Raw genomic sequence first — 21,379 nt, 5'->3', positions numbered from 1 at the left:
ATGAAGTGTGGATTGTTCACCATCCTACTGGTCCTTGCAGTATTAGGTATACTATAATTCCCTTTGATATGTTTACAGTATGTACTGTCAAACTGACATTGTTTTTGATAAAAATTAGACACGGTTTGTAGATTTCTTATTAAATATGGCGTTGAAATGATAATAGTTCACTATACCAACAATTGATAGGACAGCAGGATAAGGTATTTCAAGAATAATTAGAAAATGATTACAAAGAAAACCTATAGTATTTAACTCGCCATTACTTTTTTGTAAAAAAAAAAAACCGCAAGAAATCTACCAAAAAACGACACCATTGTCAAGGTTGTAGTAATCGGTGTATTGGTTACCAAAAGACAAAGTTTTTGTCCTATAAATAAACGTCTGTATGACATTTCAGTACATCGCTCTATTAAGTTGCACTTTTAAAAATTATGAAATTATTAAGAAATTAAGGGTGTTCGTGTTGACAGACACACACACACAGACATAAAACTCCCTCTACAAAATTGGCCTGAGTTAGATTTGGCTAATATTTTCAGGGTTTTTTTTGTTAATCTCTTCACTAGTAGCGGTTTAAATAAATGCTTGGTTTTCATAATATTCGACTTTTAACATTTTCGATGAGGGTTTATCCATAAAAGCGTCTTGAACGCCATCAATTCAAAAGGTATTATTTTTTCAGTGGTAGTGGCAGAATCCTATGGTAGAAGACACAGAGGAGGCAGTATGTATCCAACATTTATCATAAGATTAAAAGCCTTTTTTAAGGAATTTATTAGTGTATAAACTCGAGCAATTCACTCACAAAAAAAATAAATCCGAAGGACTTTTATAATATGTTTGTGAGTGGCCTGGTCCCGTTTATACACCAATAAATTCCTTTAAAAAGGCGTTTACTCCTTATAATTCTTTAAAATTGAAGATATGGAATATAGTTTCCATACTCGTTTCCTTTATCGCACATACATTTTATATTAATGTCATTGAATAGGCCTGGCGCATAAATATTTTTGTTGGTTAACGCAAAAAATATTTACTCAATGAAATTTGCTATCTGATGAAAAATAAACTGCAAAAACTCTTATTATCATTTTAACGAATGTTTTTGTGTTTATTATTTAAGGTGGTACCCAACACTTTCACTAAGATTAATTTGGCTCGTTTAATTTTCATAAAATTTCGACAAAGTATTTACTTTGACTCTTTGACAAAAATATAAAAAAATCACAAATTTTGAACCAACCATTTTGTCAGAAATATTACACTGGTTATATAGCAATTTGAAAAACACTGATTTTGACCATTGAGAAGCATAATATTCCCTTAACAACAAAACGTAATTAAAACGTTTAACTGATTTTACAGAGTCATCTCCCTGTAGTGTAAGGTACCACCTTAATTTAACAAATCACGTGCAGAGATAATAAATTTTGTTAACGTCGGTGTTATAATGACCCCCATCTTGTTTACATTGGTTACGAAAAGAAGTTCGGTCAACGTCGTCTATCGAAAAATAACAAACGTAAAGAACAACTACCAGAATTACTATCGACCAATTATACCAACGTATTCCCTTATATGCAACTCATATAATAATTATACTTTATTATCATCAGTAATGCATTAGTTTTCTAAGTTAATTTATACATCAAATTTGATTATTAAATGCCATTTGAAAAACAAGTTAAAAAGCTAGGCTAGCATTGATTTCAAATTTAGATTTTGAAAAATTAAAACATTATCAAATATTTTTTTTCAAGACATTGATAAAAACTTAATAATAATAAATAATATGATCCTAAATCCTGTCAACGATATTATTGTTTTATTTTGAAATTCCACAAGAAAATGCTTTCCAAGACTGTTTATGGCGCATTTACATTAAATCCGTTAGTTACAGTTACAAAGAGACAGTAGTCAATGTATAATATTTGGCCTTTAATGGTAATTTTGTTTTGTTTCGGCTTTGTGTGGTGATTGTACTTGCATTTAAGCTCTCAATTCCATAGTCACAGCGACGCCTTTATCAAAGATGAAGTTAATAATCTCCGATTATCAAAGTATTTCATGCAAGTCTTTATCATGTGTTTTTTTTAACTAACTTCGGGCAAAATATGTACTCTAAAACCAATAATGTATGTATGTGTTTTGTTTCATTTCATTTATGATTTTGTACTTCGTTCATAGCTTATTAGTCAAGAAATTTGCAATTTTTGGTTTGAATAGTTTCAGGTTTTTCTTTTAAACCTCTGTCCCATCTTATTGGGTGCTGCCCAACATGTTTACGCCTGTCAAGTCTGTAATTCAGTGGTTGAAATTGGTATCTATCAGTCTTTTTTAGTTTTTATTCAGTGTTTTTGCTTGAATCACGCCTTTGGTCTTCTTGTACCTTTGTTTCATATTTGGTCAAATCGTTTACTGTTTTGTCCTACTATATGGATCTTGCTCATGATTCATCAATCGTTGTTTACTTGTGTTAGTATTTTTGCAAACAACGTTCATTTGTCTCCTTTGGAAAATATTATCATTGGTGAATATAACACGTATTCTAATTTTTGATATATTTATTATTGCATATACATTAAGGTCTTTCACTCAGTCAATACGTTTTATATGGACGACCTGTTAGATTATATTGCAACTCGGACTTCGTCCGCGGTCAAGATAATCTGAACAGGTCAATATATAACGTATTGACCTCGTCAAAAGTTCATAATTGATAAATATGCAATGAAATAATATTGACCTATTATGTTTATAGGACATAAAAGTGTTTCCCGGCATAGAAGTTATCATAAAAGTGTGTCTCGTCATAGGATTTATCATAAAAGAGTATCCCGTCACAGGACCTATCACAAAAGAGTTTCCCATCGACACAGTTATAAAAGACGTGTTTCCCATCACAGGAATTATCGTAAGATATATATCTAAATGATGTACAGTAAAAAAAAAGAGTACTTTTGTTTTAAATGTTTTCACTGGCATGCACGTATCATATTCAGTTCTCTTTTGATCTATCTTCAGAGAATGTGAAGCGGTAAAAGGTTTGACACACATTAGTAACTTGTAATTTTTCTATAGATTAGCTTAAAGTCATAAGAAACCTCAAATTAATTTTATAACTAAATGGATAGTTTTCATTATACAACTTATGTACATATACTTTTTTTCTGATGAAAATTCTTTAATTTGTCCACATTTAGAAGAAGTTTATTTGTTTTTAATTGCTTGCTTCCAGGAAGCAATTCACCGACATATTTTCCGTATGCATAGTGACCTGAGCGTAACCCTCCTCGTAAAAATCCGGCGATCGCAATACGCATGGATATGTAATTAAAATAAACAATTATCTGATTGTACATGTTAAACACGTGCTCAATACTCATGCTTTTTGTTATTTATTTACTATAAGGTGACAATCGATAAACTTCGGTTTCAAAACACGGCATTTAATGAGCAGTCATATTTTTCAAATCATAACAGACAGTAAGAAAAAAAATTGACGATTATACGTTATATTTGCGTAAAAAATGAGAAAATCGTGCACAGAGGACTTAGTTTATGATATATATGTTACAGTAAATAGATGAAATTAGGAATTACATGTAATTACTAAAATTTAGGAATTACATGTAATTCCCGATGCACTTAGTAAATACAAGTAATTCCTAAAACTGCCCAGTTATTACCAGTAATTACTGATTTTAAAATGAATTTTTACACCTATTTACTAACTGTTAAAACAATGTAGTAATATGGTCAACTGATCAAAAGTAATGGTAATACTAATTAGAAAATCAGTGAGTATTCAGCTATCAAAATTTTAAGGGTTTTGCAGAACCCAGTGTCTCGCCTATTTTTGCTGTGAGTCGCAGGCCCAACAAAAATAGAAAAAAAAATATTTATAATTTTCCTCTAGATACTATCTTTTGACTAGTTCTGTAAGAATCTTCTATCAAAATTTGTTAAAAATTCAGGATGGTTTATGAAATCTAAACTTTAACTGCAGAGTGTATGTTATGTTAACTGGAAAAAAATAGTCCGTTTAAATAAGTAATATACGGATAGTTTTTTTTACAAACTTTATTTCTAGATATTATCTTATGATCATAAACAAGCTTCTGTCCAATTTTGGTAGAAATCCAGGATATTTTGAGAACGTTATTAAATTTAAAAAATTTAACCACAGTGTGAATGTAATGTTAACTGGCATAAAAACTAAGTCCCTTTATAAGGAAAGTACGGAAAAACTTGATTTTATTTTTACAAAATTTACTTCTTGAAATTTATCTTTTGATCATAAACAACTGAAGCTTCTGTTCAAGTTTTGTAGAAATCCAGGATAATTTGAGAAACTTATCAAAATTTAAAAAATATAACAACAGAGCGAATATTTGTGGACGCCGCTGGCGATGGAATTATTAGGTTGGTTCGCTATGTCTCGCTTTTGCGACAAAAAACGCAGGCTCGACGAAAAGGAAAAGAATGTCAACATTGAAAGTAAAACAAAAGGGATGGACCATTTAGTTGACTTTGTCAATCTACAAAAAGATCATTTTATACAGGAAGAAACGATGATAAAATTTTGTTGGAGGTATATAAGCTTAAGTTTGGAGGTCTTGAAGAACTCATAAAAACATGGAAATATGAAAATGTGACCGCCATCAATTTGTATAAATTTGTTTGTGAAGAATGTCAGCTTCATCGCAAATGTCTGACAAAAGAAGTCGTAGTTAAACCTATTTTGTAAAAGGAATTTAACTCATGTTATTGGCCAAGTTGATATGCAGAGTATGCCTGATGAAGATTTTAATATAACAAAATTATGAGATTTTAAGAATTATCAAGATCATTTAACCAAGTTTGCCATAATCTAATGTCTATCTAAAAAATAGCTGGCTAAATTGCCTATAAATTTCTCAAAAATGTTTTTCTCAATTTTGGATTGATATCATTGTCTTGCATGCTCAAAATGATTTTTAGGGAGTTTCAAAACTTATAAAACAACCATTTTCCAGTTTCAAATCACAAACACTGAAGAGTATGCACTTTTAATTTGCCTTATAATCCTTGATCCTTAAGTAAGCCCTAAAAAACCCTACTCTTTACTTTCTAATTTGATATCTTGAATTATGTCTTTAATTTTTAAACAAAAATATCAGGTCAGTAAATAGCTGTAAAAATGACAAAAAAAATCAGTAAATACCTGTAATCACTGAAACAACTAGTAAATACATGTAATTACTAAATTGACTAGTGATTACAGGTATTTACTGAAAAGTTTAGTAATTACGTGTAATTCCTAATTTCACCTATTTACTGTAACATATACATGCATTGGTCCAAGAATTGGAAAAACATTTTTCCCACCATTCACTCGTTTCATATGACTTTAAATTTATTAAAGATAAAAAAAATATAACTATGATGATTTAACTGTATTTACAATTTTGAATAAGCTACTTGTGGTTTTTTTTCATATATTAAATTTTCTATTTAAAAGACATTTAAGCACTTTGTTAGGTCGTGCACATATTGGAAGATATGCAAGAAAGTCCCATGTAAGAAAATATGGCTCTAAACATTATGGAAAGAGACATGTTCGAAAATACGGAGCTAAACGTTATGGAAAAAGACATGTTCGAAAATATGGAGCTAAACGTTATGGAAGGAGACATGTTCGAAAATACAGAGCTAAACGTTATAGAAAGAAACATGTTAGAAAATATGGATTGAAACGTTATAGAAGGAAACATGTTCGAAAATACGGAGCTAAACGTTATAGAAAGAAACATGTAAGAAAATATGGATCGAAACGTTATAGAAGAAAACATGTTCGAAAATACGGAGCTAAACGTTATGGAAAGAGACATGTTCGAAAATACGTAGCTAAACGTTATAGAAAGAAACATGTAAGAAAATATGGATCGAAACGTTATAGAAGGAAACATGTTCGAAGATACGGAGCTAAACGTTATGGAAAGAGACATGTTCGAAGGTACGGAGCTAAACGTTATAGAAGGAAACATGTTCGAAAACATGGAGCTAAACGTTATGGAAAGAGACATGTTCGAAAATACGTAGCTAAACGTTATAGAAAGAAACATGTAAGAAAATATGGATCGAAACGTTATAGAAGGAAACATGTTCGAAAATACGGAGCTAAACGTTATGGAAAGAGACATGTTCGAAGGTACGGAGCTAAACGTTATAGAAGGAAACATGTTCGAAAACATGGAGCTAAACGTTATGGAAAGAGAAATGTTCGAAGGTACGGAGCTAAACGTTATAAAAGGAAGCATGTTCGAAAACATGGAGCTAAACGTTATGGAAAGAGACATGTTCGAAGGTACGGAGCTAAACGTTATAGAAGGAGACATGTTCGAAAATACGGCTCTAAACGTTATAGAAAAAGACATGTTAAAAAATACGGAGCTAAACGTTATGGAAGGAGAAATGTACGAAAATACGGCTCTAAACGTTATGGAAAGAGACATGTTCGAAAATACGGAGCTAAACAATATGGAAAGAGACATGTTCGAAAACACGTCGTACATAGGGTAGATAGACATCACGTCGTATATAAGGTACATAAGCATGTACACAGACATCGAGTTTTACATGGGCATGTTCACAGGCATCGTGTTTTGCATCGGCATGTTCACAGGCATCGCGTTCTACATCGGCATCATCACAGGCACCGTGTTTTACATAAGCATGTTCATAGACATAGCGTTTTACATGGACATTTACACAGGCACCGCGTTCGACATGTACACGTTCACCGGCATAAGGTTTTACATGGCCATGTTCACAAGCATCTCGTTTTACATAAGCATGTTCATAGACATAGCGTTTTACATGGACATTTACACAGACACCATGTTCGACATGTACACGTTCACGAGCATAATGTTCTACATAAGCATGTGCATAAGCATCGCGTTCTACATAAACATGTTCACAAACATCGCGTTTTACATAACCATGTTCATAAACATAGAGTTTTACACAAGCATGTTCACAATCACCGCGTTCTACATAAACATGTGCACAAACATCATGTTTTACATAATCATGTTCACAAGCACCATGTTCTTCATAAACATGTGCACAACCATCGTGTTTTACACTCACATGTTCACAAGCATCGCGTGCTTCATAAACATGTGCACAACCATCGGGTTTTACACTCACATGTTCACAAGCACCGTGTTCTACATAAACATGTTCACAACCATCGTGTTTTACACTCACATGTTCACAAGCATCGCGTTCTACATAAACATGTACATAAACACAATGTTTTACATACACATGTTCACAAACATCACGTTCTACACAAACATGTTCACAAACATCACGTTGAACACACACATGTTCACAAGCATCATGTTCTACATAAGCATGTTCACAAACATCACGTTGAACACACACATGTTCACAAGCATCATGTTCTGCATAAGCATGTTCATAAACATCACGTTGAACACACACATGTTCACAAGCATCATGTTCTTCATAAGCATGTTCACAAACACAACGTTGAACATAGGCATGTTCATAGACATCAAGTTGTACACAGACATGTTCACAAACACAACGTTGTACACAAGCATGTTCATAGACACAACGTTGAACACAAGCATGTTCACAGACATCAAGTTGAACACCGTCATGTTCACAAACATCAAGTTGTACACATTCATGTTCACAGACATGTTGTTGCTCATACGCATATCCACAGACACCAAGCTGCTGTTCATAGACATGTCCACACACACATTTTTGAGGGAAATTTCAATGATGATGGATCAGGATTCGATTTGAGAATTAGACATGGCATTATCTACTATGGAGGAAACAGTAAGTAATTTGATTCACAAATATCTAATGTCATAAAAAATCACTGTCTTAGTTCTACATTGTAAAGAAAAGGATCATTATACTATACAAAATTTATTTTTATGGCTGGATATTAAAAAATGATATGAACATATAAGACAGGTGCTAGTCTCAGGAGGTGATTTGTTTTACAAGTGAGCTGTTAATGTATAAAAATAGAACATATGAGTAAAATGTAGATTTTGGCTTATATTTCTGAAACCAAAGCATTTAGAGCAAATCTGAAATAGGTAAACTTGTTTATCAGGACAAGATCCATCTGCCCTAAAATTTTCAGATGAATCGGAGAATCCGTTGTCGCGTTGCTGCCCCTAAATTGATATTTTTAAGGAAATTTGCCGTTTTTGGTTATTATCTTGAATATTATTATAGATAGAGAAAAACTGTTAACAGCAATAAATTTCAACAAAGTAAGATCTACGAATAAGTCAAACATGACCAAAATGGTCAGTTGGACCCTTAAGGATAAATTGCCCTTTATAGTCAATTTTTAACATTTTTTTTGTAAATTTTTGTAATATTTTACAAAAATCTTCACCTCTGAAACTACAAAGATAAATTTAACCAAACTTGTCCACTTTCATTATTAGTGTATATAGTTTAAAAATGTGTCCGATGACCCCTCCCGCGAACCAAGATGGCCGGCATGGCAAAAAAAAATGTTTGTTTTACCCTCAGCTGCCATCAAATGAAATGCTAAAATTAAAAGAGAAGAATTGTTTTCGACTTGTCGCCAAAAAATTGATTGTTTTTCACCAAAGGCGAAAAAAAACTTTGTCTGGAAAACAATCCATAGCCCCAATCCCCTCCCTGAAAATTAAATGGTTGCTGCCTTAAAACAATTCCATTTCAGAGTAGAATTTTAATCAATCTTATTCAAAGCATGATCATACTGACATGAATTAAGTGTGACTTAATTTTGAAAGTGAATTTTGACTTGTGATCTAAAACATAATTGTTGACTTAGCCCCCAGAAACTGCTCTGAAATACTTTTATATAAAAATGCATAGTTTTTTTAATGTTATTATTATTTTTTTCAAATAGAAGAAGAAAAATATAACTGAGTCTTTTTTGTTCTTATTTATTTTCAAGTTCATGATTAGCACCAATTATTTATTGTTTTTTGTGTGGTTTTTATGCCCCACCTACGATAGTAGAGGGGCATTATGTTTTCTGGTCTGTGCGTCCGTTCGTCCGTCCGTTCGTCCGTCCATCCGTCTGTTCGTCCGTCTGTCCCACTTCAGGTTAAAGTTTTTGGTCAAGGTAGTTTTTGATGAAGTTGAAGTCCAATCAACTTGAAACTTAGTATATATGTTCCCTTTGATAAGATCATTCTAATTTTAATGCCAAATTAGAGAATTTATTCCAATTTCACGGTCCACTAAACATAGAAAATGATAGTGCGAGTGGGGCATCCGTGTACTGTGGACACATTCTTGTTTTTTTATAATTTGAGTCCATTTATTAGAACTAACTTGCATGAAATCAATGAGACAACATTTATTGTTATATACAAGGATTGCAAACTAATTTCCGTTTATTTAAAATAATGAAGATTTTACATTCAGAATACTTTCATTAATATGATTTATTTCAAGTTTAAATGAAAAAGGTAGGACCAGGTATCAGTAATGAAAAGGAACTCCTGATTTTTTATCATTTTAATCCTGTCTTGATCCATTATTCATGAATATTATAACTACCTCTTGTATTAATTGAGTAGAAATTTATCTCTGTGTTAAAATAATTTGGTTACAGCAGTAAAACTACTTACCAAAACATAAATATTAAATTAACTCTTGGAATATTAAATTAATATTAAATGATTATCCCTATAATGCTATTATGGCACATAGTCATAGGGACACATAGGGCCTATTTCACTGGGACTGAGTTCTGAAAAGTGATAAAATTTGTTTCTCAATTCTTTTTGCACATGTTTACAGTATCAAAATATATCTAATAAGATTATTTTAATAATATCCACACGTAAATAACAGCATAGGGTGCTTGATATAACAATAGTTTGTTCATGATAGTGTCAAACAAAGGGACGTAACTTGTGAATTACCGTCGGCCCCGCTTTAAGCAGAAATATCGACACATCGAAGTGGCACATTTGCGTATCTCAGCGTATCAACTGGCACAAATTTGACATATAATAGTCCAAGTTATGTTACATAACATAATTTAAATTCAGCATAGCTTCCCGAGAAGTTAAGAAAGAAAATTACGATTTTAATTTTATGTGACCATTTTTTTTCGTCAACACCTTGACTTTGAATACACATTTTGAGAGAAAAAAATGAGTTTAATCCATAGTTGAGTTGAGTAATATGTTTTTTTTTATACTCAAGAATGTTCACTTAAAAGGAAATTAGTTTTCATTCATGCAAACAACTACAAATTCAAAAAAACCGGCTTCACTTTTTTTGGTAAAAAAATGCCAATATATGGTAATCACATGACTTCCATTGTTGCTTTAAGAAATGGGGACAAACCGGGGTCAGCTTTTCGACTGGTAGAAAACCATGAAAAAACTTTGATGACGTCACGGTCACATGACTAAATTATGTCTATGTGCTCACAACAAAATAACGTCAGCCAATCAGAAGACACGTTACATGCAAAATTAAATTATTCTCTCATAGCGTAATTTTATTGGTCAATAACTTTATCTTTTTTCACCATATAGCGTGTACATAAAATATCGCACGTCCATTCCTTTGTCTGTCCTTCCGGTCCTTCTTGTTAATCACAATTTTAAAGTGTATAATTCTTGCTAACTTTCTATAAAACTGATATCGTATGGACACGTTCGAAAATCAGTGCATATCAACTATTCTTTAAAAGAGTTATGCTATTTGGAAATATTGATTATATTAGAAATTGCATTGTATTTGCTGTCATTCCGTCATTTCTCTGATATATTTATAAAAAATATATAGAACAAAATAAACAGCTGCGCTACTATCGCATGATACGCCCGTCGTCTTATGAAAAAACAATACATGTTTTAAAATAACACGGGGGTTGTACAGGAAGTCATGCTAAGTATATCTTGACTCATTCATTATTCTTGCTCAATAGGAAGTTTGTTTATCACAACATGTTTTATATGATCCCCATATTGAAGCTCAATTAAAATTCAAGAACTCAAAAATGACTTAAAGAATCATCACGCAGAAGTTTACAGATCTTAAGAATAATTTAACTAAAAAGTATGTGAAGTTTTATGCAGATTATAAATAGTTTCTGAGATACGGCACGACATGTGAAAACCCCCTCTTTTTGTCATAAACTCAATAACTCTAAAATCAAATTTTGAATCATCCTCAAAAAAGTATATACAGATCTTCAGATTGATATAACTAAGAAATGTGTAAATTTTTAAGTAATATTCATAAATCGTATTTGAGATACAGCGCGAACTGTGAAAAAAACCTGTTTTATATAGTTTCAAAGTCCTGTAACTCAAAAAGTTCACTTAAAATTAAACAGATCGTTTGACCATCATGACTGAAAAAAGGACCATGTTCAGTTTGGATAATATGATGTACCATGTTTACGACGGACAGACGGACGCGGGCATTTGTATACCATAATACGTACCGTCAAAATTTTAACGGGTGTATAAACATATTGTTGGCTATTGCCTTTTGTTAGAATAAATACGCGCAACGTGGAAGAAATAAGAACTTTGTTATTTTATAAAAGTTGTATCATTGTTTATATTAGCGGCGTGTACCTACATTTTCGGTATTAGTTTTAAAATATCATTGGTTTCCTGTGCTGTAATAAAATATCATGGATGATGAATGATAATAAAAATGATAATTGACTTGCACCAAAAGGGTCAGTCGTCTTAAGATTGCTCACTATACGATATTTTGTTGAAGATCTCAAAGAAACAGTAATTTGTTTTATTTCTTATGATGTTATTAGACTGTTATCCTGTTAGTCAATTTTTAACAATTTCATAAATTTTGTAACTTTTTGTAATATTTTCAAAATGTTTTCCTCTGTCACTTCTGGGCAAAGTCATTATAGATAGAGATAATTGTAAGCAGCAACATTGTTCAGTAAAGTATGATCTACAAACACATCACCAACACCAAAACACAATTTTTTTCATGAAACCATATGTGTCCTTTGTAGACCAAGGTGAGCTCTTTAGAGCCTCTAGTTTTTTCAATCCATCGTTCAAATTTTTTTCAAACAAATATGAAATGAAATTCATGACTATTAACAATAAAATTGTATAATTGAAGTAAATGGTATTCGCAACAGAAATGTATGAATTAACTTCCAGAATGTATATCTGACATATTTTATATTATCTGAAGATATTTCTTAAAAATTATTCCTTGCCTATTTATGAAATTTAACTTTCTTACCCAGATAAAACCGATATTATTGTCATATTTCATTGATTACTGCTAACATTTAAAATAGATTATTTGTTTTAAAATAGGACTGGTGATTCACTTTTAAGAAGAAGGTACGATAAGGCCACTTTTCCCCCCTAAAATTTGAATATAAAAAAAGTATCAAAAACCTACCAAAAATAGCCTCATTTTCAGATCAAGTCATTTATAATTAGAAACAACTGTACCACGCCCGATATTTTGCTACATGATGTATTAATTTGTAAATTGTTCTTTTAGCTCGATCTTGTCAATTTCCACATTTTCTGGACTAAAGAGTCAAGTTTCTATCGACATGTTTCTTAATCAATAAAAATATCATAATTTCAAATCCAAAATAATGGCTCTTATCATACATTTGCCAATCTGATATTCACACAATCTTTTTTCTTGTTATATATTTTTCTGTAATGTATTATCTTACTGTAATGTTTTATGCAGAAAATGGATTCAAATTAATGCTGAAAACATCTGTTATTTGCACAAAACGAAAAGTTAAGCTACGAAAAAAAAAATACTGATAACTGAGATAATGTCATGTTTTATTCAATGTGGAGTTCATTTTTAACCACAAAACAGTTGGAACATTAATGAGTGGAATAACATTTGAAATTGATTATATGTATCTTCAGTCCATAGCTAGTGCATATATCTGTGTTCTTGTCCTTGTTGGGTTTTACCTTGAGCTATATTAGGGCTGTTCAACGTGGGTACTTACTTTTGTATTTTATTTTTCGGCTTTTTTGGCCTCGAACATCACTAAAATGGACAATGATTATCGAAAATTGCATCTGGTAACTAAATGAGGTTACCGTACTGTTATTAAAACAAATTGACATATCTATTGCTGTTTTTGTCGTAATAAAATTAAAATGTAAACGGTCTGATAACTGCATATATATTTCTTATCGTTTCAAAACTGAATTATTTGTATTATAACTTTCTATTAAGCATACCGTCTGAGAGGTGGTCGACGCAGATTTATGAGACTTTGGCAGGAATGTCTTGAATCATACGGTGACGGCAACGAATGTCTTGTGCAGTTAGGAAACCAACATCTATATTCGAGTATGCAAGGTATGCTTACTTTAAACTGTTTTCTTGCAGTCAACAAAATAATGTCTAGATTTTCAAATCTCAAAAAAAGATCAACATCATTGTTTGAATAAACATATAAAAATACAAGGCTTTTCATTTTACACGGCACACACGCGTTTTGTCCAAATAGAATCATACTATGTTCTCGAAGTACAAAGATGACCAATTCTTAAATCTGGCTATGTTCAGTTATGCTTTGAGATATCATATTGACATCATCATCATTAATCGAACAAACAGTGAGTAAACAAACAATAACCTGAAATTGATATACGATAACAACACTTTAGTACATGCTACAACTTGACAAAACATCAACCAATCTACAATGCATGTTTCGATCTAGTGGTTATGAAAATGTAGTGATGATCACTTCTAACCTTTCATCAAATCTGTTAAAATCTGTCAGGAGAACTGTCGTAGGACAGTCTGTAGAACTGTTACTGTTACTGACACCTTTTAGACAGTTCTAGCTAGATCAGTTCTAATCTTAGAACTAATTTAGTAAGTTTTACCTGGAATTGCTTCAGACAGTTCTACCTAGAACTGATAATTACAGTTCTACACTAGAACAGTTTTAAACAATTCCATGACTAGAACAGTTCTACGACAAGAACTGTTCTACGACTAAAACAATTATACGGCTAAAATAGTGCTTCGACTAGAACAGTTCTACGGCTAAAGTAGAGTTACGACTATAACATTTTTACGATTAGAACTGATTTGGTCAGTGTTGCTGACAGTTCTGCGACTAGAACTGATTTGGGAAGTTCTACCTAGAACAGTTTTAGACAGTTCTACCCTAGAACTGATCCTGACAGTTCAACCTAGAACTGATTTGGTTAGTTCTACCTAGAACTGATTCTGACAGTACTACTTAGAACAGTTCTATGGTAGAACGTTTACGGTAGAACTGTTCTAGGACAGTATTGAAAAGTTCTATGACAGATTGTTCTGAAAGTTCTAATAAGAAGTTAGCAGTGATCTTCATAGTGTCAATGATACCAAGCTTTTAAAGTAATGCGCCAGAGCGTTTCGTGAACAGAACACTCATCATAGGTCCTCAAAGCAAATACAAATATTAACACTTATGCAAAATGTATTGCGTTCAATTTTAGTTTTTGATTTGGCTTCACAATAAATGTATTTTAAATGCTACTGAAAGTACTTAGTACACGAAACATGCGTGGTGCAGAGCTCCAGATAAGCTGCGTATTTGCGTGATGACGCAATACAAATAATTGAAAACCCAATGCAAGTGTTCGTTACTGCGTTCTAAAAACCCAATTCATGCAAAGGTATAACCAATAATTTGTCAAAACCACGAGTTCTTAACGATTTTAGTCGCTATCGTGTGCGTTATTTACCCTTATCACATCTATTACATATAGTGGTCGCGTGAAACTATTTTTGTTATATTGAAAATCAGAAATGTCGTTTCGTTCTAAAAATAAGGCGCTGAAAGGGTCCCTGTTGATTAAAAGTTTCCGTTGCTTAAGTTACACGTGGTGATGAAAACATCTCGATATGTTCTGTCTTTATCAAATTAGCGTTAGCCATATATAGTCATAATTCTTTTCGTACTTCTTGGGATTTAACAAACCACTTAGCAATGAATTAAAAAGAAGTAAATTTCCGGTAAAAATATTGAATATAAGCATGTTTGAGTTTCTTTTGGAGAGGATTTTGATGATAACAAGATTCAGATAATGTTGTCAGGAAGCGTCGCTTGAACGCATGGGGTCGTGCAATGGCGAGTCTAGGCGTTTTTGCGTGCCATAAACATGATCATTTTATAAAGATAGCAGGGTTATAACCGTCATCAGTACTAAATCAGTTGGAACATGAAAGGCCAAATTACTTATATGAAGTCAGCATCGGAAACCAACAAATCTAATAAGGGACAAGTAAATCCAGATTTTTGTAAATACAATTATGCAAAAACATTTTTATAGTTAAAAAAAACCATTACATTAAGGAGCTTGGTGGTGAAAAACCCAATTTGAAATATGTCTGATGGGTGAACTGGAATTAATAATGCAAATGAAAAACTATTTCACTTAATTAGATAAAAAAATGGGAGGTAAAAACCCTAATTTGTGAATTCTTATCTGGAGATCGGGTGGTGCATATAAAATTATAAGTGGGGTATGTTAGATAATTTTGTTTGGATAGATAACCATTGATGTTTCAATTTATTTTACCATCTGATCGTTTTATGAACAGCAAAAACATCATTGTCAAGATCACCTCGTCATAAACGAAACAAGTTTACTAGCAAGTATTTGGGTTTTTTTTCAGTTGTAATTTTAAATAAAAAATGTATGTTCATTGTCGGAAATATTAAACAAATTTACTAATTTAGAAAGAGGACATAAAGAGAGACTCGCCGACCTTTTTGTCTGTTTCGTAGCGAGTACGAATACATTTCATATTTCCGACGGTGAAAAATGTACATGTATCGCTTTCATCATGCACTTTACACCGGCACTTCAAAATTTAGTTGTTTAAGCCGAATAGTTGTAAACATTTTCATAGAATTAGACATAGTAAACCCGGACTTCGAAGAGGACCCCAAAATCAACTGTTACGTAACACAAATATTCCCATTACCGCTTGTTCAACAAGGAATCAGGGTTACCGGAGGCCTTACAAGTACGAGTATAGCAAACACTATTTATGCACCTGTTAATTGTACAATAGATGGCTTGATGCAGTAATGCATTTTGTATTCTTTTATCAAATTAAGCGAACACAAATTTGTTTTTGAGGATTCAGTGATTAATTCATGACAGCAAACAATCAAATACACAGTTTTATTCTTAATAATATGTTTTACATTGTCATTTTGGGGCCTTTTATAGCTGACTATGCGGTATGGGCTTTGCTCATTGTTGAAGGCCGTACGGTGACCTATAGTTGGTTATTTCTATGTTATTTTGCTCTCTTTTGGAGATTTGTCTCATTGGTAATCATACCACATCTTCTTTTTTTATTTAAAAAAAAAATATTATGTGTGCTGAAAATTATTAAATTTAATAAGAACGATAATGTAACTCATATGAAGACTGCTGTTCATTACAATCATGACAAGATCCTCAATGACGTTCCCAACTGCTAAGGTGGAGGTATTAAAGTTTTGTTAAAGACTTTTTTTTAAACTTTTGTAAAAAGAAGTTTCATGAATAAAACAAAAGGTAGAGATCGAAGAGAATTTTTAAAGCGACGGATCATACTGAATTGTTCATTTTTGTAACCATAATGGAAGTTATCAAAAAGGAAACTACTAGAATGTTTCAATAGAATTTGCCAAATAAAGGCGACAGCAGCACACCGACGCTCATATCTCTTTAATTGACAAATGAGAGACAACTGAAGGTAATAAAAAAAAACCGGGGGAATCGCATTATCTTCAAAAAACGAGATCAGGTATGCCAAACATGCAACATTTGTAATGCCATGCTAATTCATACAAATTCAATATATAGATTTGAAATAGGAGTATTCTATTTTTCTCATGGTGTGCTTTGAGAAAACGAAAACTAGAGAAAAAAAATCGTTTTCTTGCTACAAAACAAAATAGTATGCAATTTAACTCACGTCAATAAATTGAATGCTATGACTTATGATTGTTCATTTTCATGGTTAGGAAAAATAATTTTAATCTATCATTCGAAATAATAAGATTCATGACATACTTTTCTCTATCTAACTTAAAAGTTTTACAAGTGGATTGAATATATGTAAATGCATTTGCACATTTTATAAGCGATCTAAACCGATTGTTTTTTTTTTTATATATATAATTAACTATCAAAAACGGTTATTTTAATAACGCGCGTCATGTTAACAAAATACATATCAGTGCAACAGAATAAGAAATTGCCAAATACAGATAGGGCTATCTATAATTCTACGTAAAAATATTTCCATTCAGCTATTGGTTTTATTGGTGCATATATTGTCTGTGATAAAAACACCAAACACTATTGTCATAAATTTAGGACAAGTTCCTATTCAATATTATGTCAATGAACTTAACGAAATTAAGAGATAATTGTATTTGAAGATCAGTAGTTTTACTGTCGCAAATTTAGTTTACCTGGCGACGCGTAGCGGTGACAGGTTAACGGGTATTTGCGACAGTAAAACTACCAATGGACGTCCGCAAAGCTTTAAATAAAATACAGTTATCTCTTTTCTAATGCAAAACAAGTTCATAAATAAATTTCAATCATTTTTTTAGTGTAAAATCTTCATTAAAGAAAATTCCGCGAAAAGATGTTATCTTCTTTGGTCCCTACACTAGGTGACGTCATAGGTATGATTCCGTCGTCAAACATAAACACCAGGCGTTTTCTGGCTTCTGTGCTGCTTCAGAATGTAATACAATTTGATAAAGATAAGATTTTTAGGTGCAACATGTGAGTTTTTTGGCTTATTATTGTAGAAATTACATGTCAATACATTCAGCAATTATAAATGTTGGCTTCCTTAGTTACAGACAGGGAGATAGAGAATTTTACACTAACTGTCATCTAATCAGAACCATTGATACAAAATGATTGCATTAGAATAATACACTGATGTACAGATTATTGAGACAACATTAATAACAACACATTGACTGCTTTACCCTTAGTTTTGGACATTTTACCCAAAATGTCTGTTTGTTTTGTTCATACATTGTTTTCAATATAATGGAATTTTATTCGACTGTCATACAAGTGTGAGGTTTAGCTAGCTATACAACCAGAATTATTCCACTATTCTCTTCATAAGAAAATTCATGTACCAGGTCTGGAATATGACAGTTGTTATCCATTCGTATGATATGTAAGAGCGTTTGATTGCCATTTGATTAGGGACTTTCCGTTTGGAATTTTCCTCGGAGTAATTTTGTGATTTTACTTTTTAATACATTACATGGCAGAGTAAGCAGAAGTATAATAAGGAGTATGTAAGAAAGCTTGTTATTTGCATACTTTGGAAAAGAGCCGATAATTGTAGGCTGTTGTGAGTAATGTTTGACGTCTTATCACCATTGCATAAACAATCATATTATTCAGTTTCTCCGTGTTGCTTCACGCGTTCCTGATAAGAAGAATTCAGAGTGTTGATTCGGAATCAACTGTCATATATCTGACATGGTTCAGACATTTTCCGATATAATATCAACAGCAAAGTTTCTGATGTTGATAGTACAGTACAGAAAACATAATTTACCCGTTCACACTTTTCCGATAAACGCATATAAAGGAAGTTCGAGGGTATACAAATTTTAGAAAAAAAATTAAAAAAAAATTTTCATTGCACATTTTATTTGTTTCTTTATTCGTTATTACTTTATCATATGGTACAAAAATCATTCCAAAAAATCCATCTGTTTTGGCCCCACACGACTTTAAAAATGTATATATCATGGAAAAAGCTTCAATTTATCTCCCTTTGGTGCCAAAATGCCTTTTTTGGCATTAAAATTGAAATTTTTTTTTTCAACTCATCGGTGACCTATATTTTTTATTATTATTTTTAAATAAGCTGAACATTTTTTAGTGATTTTTGCAATTTAGTTCTTATTTTATTTCGATAGTCATACTACCTCTATTTCTCTTATTAGTTCAGCAGAAAAAATACTTTTACAAAAATGTATGCTTCTTTCGAAGGTAGATTGTGAGCGTAAATTTATGAACGTTGACCCTATTTTTTATTTTATTTTTCTATTAAGTATAAGATAAAGTTCATTTATAGAAAAATTTGGCGAAATCCTATATAAAGAAAAAAACCCGATTTAGACCCGCGAGCCCCCTTAAGTAATTTATAAGTTTGAATGTATACACGATGTACATAACAATATAAATATGCATGATTCTGAATCAATACTCCGAATTTTTCGTATCAGGAACGCATTAAGCATTTCATTTCGTTTTTAACAATGGCGTTATCAGTTTATTTTCGATTTACGAGTTTGACTGTCCCTCTGGTATCTTTCGTCCCTCTTTTACTTCTTATCACCATTGCTTAAAAAAAAAATCATATTATTCAGTTTCTCCGTGTTGCTTTATGCGTTCCTGATAAGAAGAATTTAGAGTGTTGATTCAGAATCCTGTATTTTTATATTTTGATGTCCATTGTGTATACATTAATACTTATAAGTTACTTAATTTGCATTTTACCGGAAAAGTTTGAACGGGTCATTATGTTTTCTGTACTGTACTATCAACTACAAAAATGTTGCTTTTGATATCGGAAAATGCCTGAACCATATCAGAAATAGAATAGTTGTTTTTCTCGTCGTTTCTTTTGTTGGTGTTGACAGTTTGAATGGAATTCCCTCTCTTTAAATTCACCTCGGGTATGCATTTTTATAATATCATTTCTTTTTATGTTTCAGGTCATCCTAGTACTTCATTGTCTTCTGATCTAAATAATGTCAACGACATTGCGCAGTCTACAGATGGTGACTTCAACGACTTTGCTGATAATGGTTATGATGGCGCTGCTCCCATTGCAGATGATTATGTCGACAACATAGCAAAGACTGCAAATGGCCATGCTAAGGATGTTGCTCAAATTGCCGATGATCATGCAAACGACGTTGCTAAGATTGCCGATGATCATGTTAACGATATTGCACAGATCACAAATGGTAATGTCAACGATATTGCACAGACCGCAGATGATAATGTCAACGATATCGATGAAGTAGCAAACAGCCATGTTGGACGAGTAAAAAAAGTTGCGAAAAACCACCTTTATGGTTTAAACAAAGCAATTGGTAAACACATCCAGACTTTGAAAGAAGTATCAAATAAACACGTTGCAAAACTTCATAACCACGCTAAATTACACCTGTTGGCGTCTGCAATTCAACACAAAAAACAAATCCGAGAACGCGAATACCAACATAAACGACACTTGAGTGAAAAGGAAGACATAAACATACAGCATGAAAATGCAGTCAACAGCAAAGTATCATACGATGATCCAGTTTATAATGACAAGGACCAAGGAAAGTATAATGAAAAAGTTGCAGTGGTGTCAAACAAAGACAGTTATAAGGATAAAGTGCCAGTATTATCTAGCGAAGGATATTATAGTGAAGGGGACGCGTACTGATACAAAGTAGTCATCTGGTAAATGTTTTTTCAATTATACATTTCTTACTTTTTTTCAATTTATTTTTAGAATTAAAGGAAATACTACAAATATAAACAGTTATCTTCATTAACCTAATTATGAATATGAGATAGAAATGTACTGGTCAGCTTAATGTTGATTACGCAAATTATAATTGTAATTCGCCTGAATCAATTGATACAGAAAGAACACAATTTATCTTCTTGTATTTTATTTTAAAAACAGAAGCTTCATCTATGTAAGGAATTTTTAATTATTAAATACAGCTGCACAGTGTTTTGTGTATGACAATATGTTGGTTAGTAAAAACAACTTTTTACATTTAAATTCATAGATCGAAAAGAAACAAACAACGCAATGGCTAAAAAAGAAAATACAAACATGCAAATAATAGTACACAAGACAAAACATAAAAAACTAAAGACTTAGCAACAGAAGGTGACGTTAATACAGAAACAATATCTAACAACTATGTTTTTCTATTTAAATAATCTAGAAGCTACTGAAATAATACATGTGACCTAAAATTTTCTTTTCTTACAGAAATTTATAAAAGGCGAGGGTGAGGTGATTCAAGAAATAAATGATAATTTATTCCATCTGATGTCTTAATCGTTCTTTTCCATTAAATATATAATGTATAAATATCAGATATGCCATATTTATGTGATAAAAAGAAAAATCACAAAAAATACCCAACTCCGAGGAAAACTAAAAACGGAGAGTCTCTAATCAAATGACAAATTAAAAGCTCAAACACATAACACGAATGAATAACAACTGTCATATTCCTGACTTGGTACAG

The 21,379-nt window shown here is 31.9% G+C and overlaps 1 protein-coding gene across 1 annotated transcript; it reads left to right on the top strand.

Annotated features, from left to right (window-relative positions):
- Positions 1-20,553, top strand: LOC143069873 (uncharacterized). Its single transcript, XM_076244678.1, has 6 exons — positions 1-46; positions 686-727; positions 4,569-4,597; positions 6,591-7,869; positions 13,288-13,413; positions 19,829-20,553. Exons 1-6 carry the CDS (start codon positions 1-3, stop codon positions 20,551-20,553), a joined length of 2,247 nt encoding a protein of 748 aa, XP_076100793.1.
- Positions 20,554-21,379: the final 826 nt, after the last annotated feature.

The sequence above is a fragment of the Mytilus galloprovincialis genome, chromosome 3 (assembly GCF_965363235.1).
Source record: "Mytilus galloprovincialis chromosome 3, xbMytGall1.hap1.1, whole genome shotgun sequence".
Classification (NCBI taxonomy): Eukaryota; Metazoa; Mollusca; class Bivalvia; order Mytilida; family Mytilidae; genus Mytilus; species Mytilus galloprovincialis.
Note: the sequence above shows the minus strand (reverse complement) of the source record. Positions and strands in the feature narration are given on the sequence as shown.